Source organism: Austrofundulus limnaeus, unplaced genomic scaffold, assembly GCF_001266775.1.
Source record: "Austrofundulus limnaeus strain Quisiro unplaced genomic scaffold, Austrofundulus_limnaeus-1.0 Scaffold3402, whole genome shotgun sequence".
In the NCBI taxonomy this organism is placed as follows: Eukaryota; Metazoa; Chordata; class Actinopteri; order Cyprinodontiformes; family Rivulidae; genus Austrofundulus; species Austrofundulus limnaeus.
This window is the reverse complement of record NW_013955804.1, coordinates 6,790-7,673: the sequence shown is the minus strand read 5'-3', so window position 1 is coordinate 7,673 and position 884 is coordinate 6,790. Positions and strand designations below refer to the sequence as shown.

The following is an 884-nucleotide window of genomic DNA, read 5'->3' as shown; positions in this document are numbered from 1 at the left end:
CTCTGGAAGTGGCCTGAAGTGTCGCCACATACATCCTTCTCCAGGTCGTGGTCGTACTCTGAGGTAAACAAACAGATACACAACTCATGCACAAATTCTTAGTGATTTTTGTTTTACACCTAACGTTGTATTGAAGCGTTACAGTTAAATGAAAAGTGCTACATCGTTGTCCTGATATATGGTTCCTGACCGACACGAACACAAACACGCTTCAGTTTTTCGTGCACTACTCCTTCATCCCAATCAGTTAAAATGGACAACAAGGAGAGGGATTTGACCAGAGTCCAAACTGACCCGCGTTACCCTCAACAGAAGGATTTAAGAGTCGACAATCTTATTATAAACAGACAAGCATAAAAACTGACAACAGAAACTTTTTTTTTGTCTCAGATGATAGAAAGCATGTGCATGTTTTGTTGCGTTACCCCGTTTGTAAGCAGCGACGATGTCCTTCACCTGCTGAGGTGTTCTGGAGGTGAGAATCTGCACCAGCACCTTCTCATCTGTTCCTGCCCCCTACAGGTCAGAGAGGGAAATCTCACAAAAGTCACAGAACTTGAGCTGAAAACATTTAATGCAACTGGCAAGGCCATGTTTGGAGTGTAGCCTCCTTCACTTATTTTCTCCTGCTAAAATAACCTAATGGTGCTAAACTGGAAGGAGGTTATTGCTAAATTGGAAATCTGCACTTATACCTATTTATTCAAGCTGATTAGAGAGGTCCAAACATTTCTCAATTGAAAAATAAAAAGAAAATAATCAAGCTAACTTTGGCTGGTAAAACTATCACTTAAAATATCCCGATATCCCTTTCTACAATAAACTGCCTGCAGCATAAACTCACCTTTTATCAAAGATTTATCAAAAGAGAAAATATATATAAC

The 884-nt window shown here is 39.7% G+C and overlaps 1 protein-coding gene across 1 annotated transcript; it reads right to left on the bottom strand.

The window, feature by feature from the left end:
- On the bottom strand, positions 1–516 carry LOC106511860 (annexin A5; the record flags this gene model as incomplete). The annotated part of the gene is given in 2 exon segments (XM_014000590.1): positions 1–58; positions 426–516. Coding segments are annotated over 2 exon segments (149 nt in total), but the record flags the coding sequence as incomplete, so codon positions are not given.
- Between the last annotated feature and the right edge of the window lie 368 nt (positions 517–884).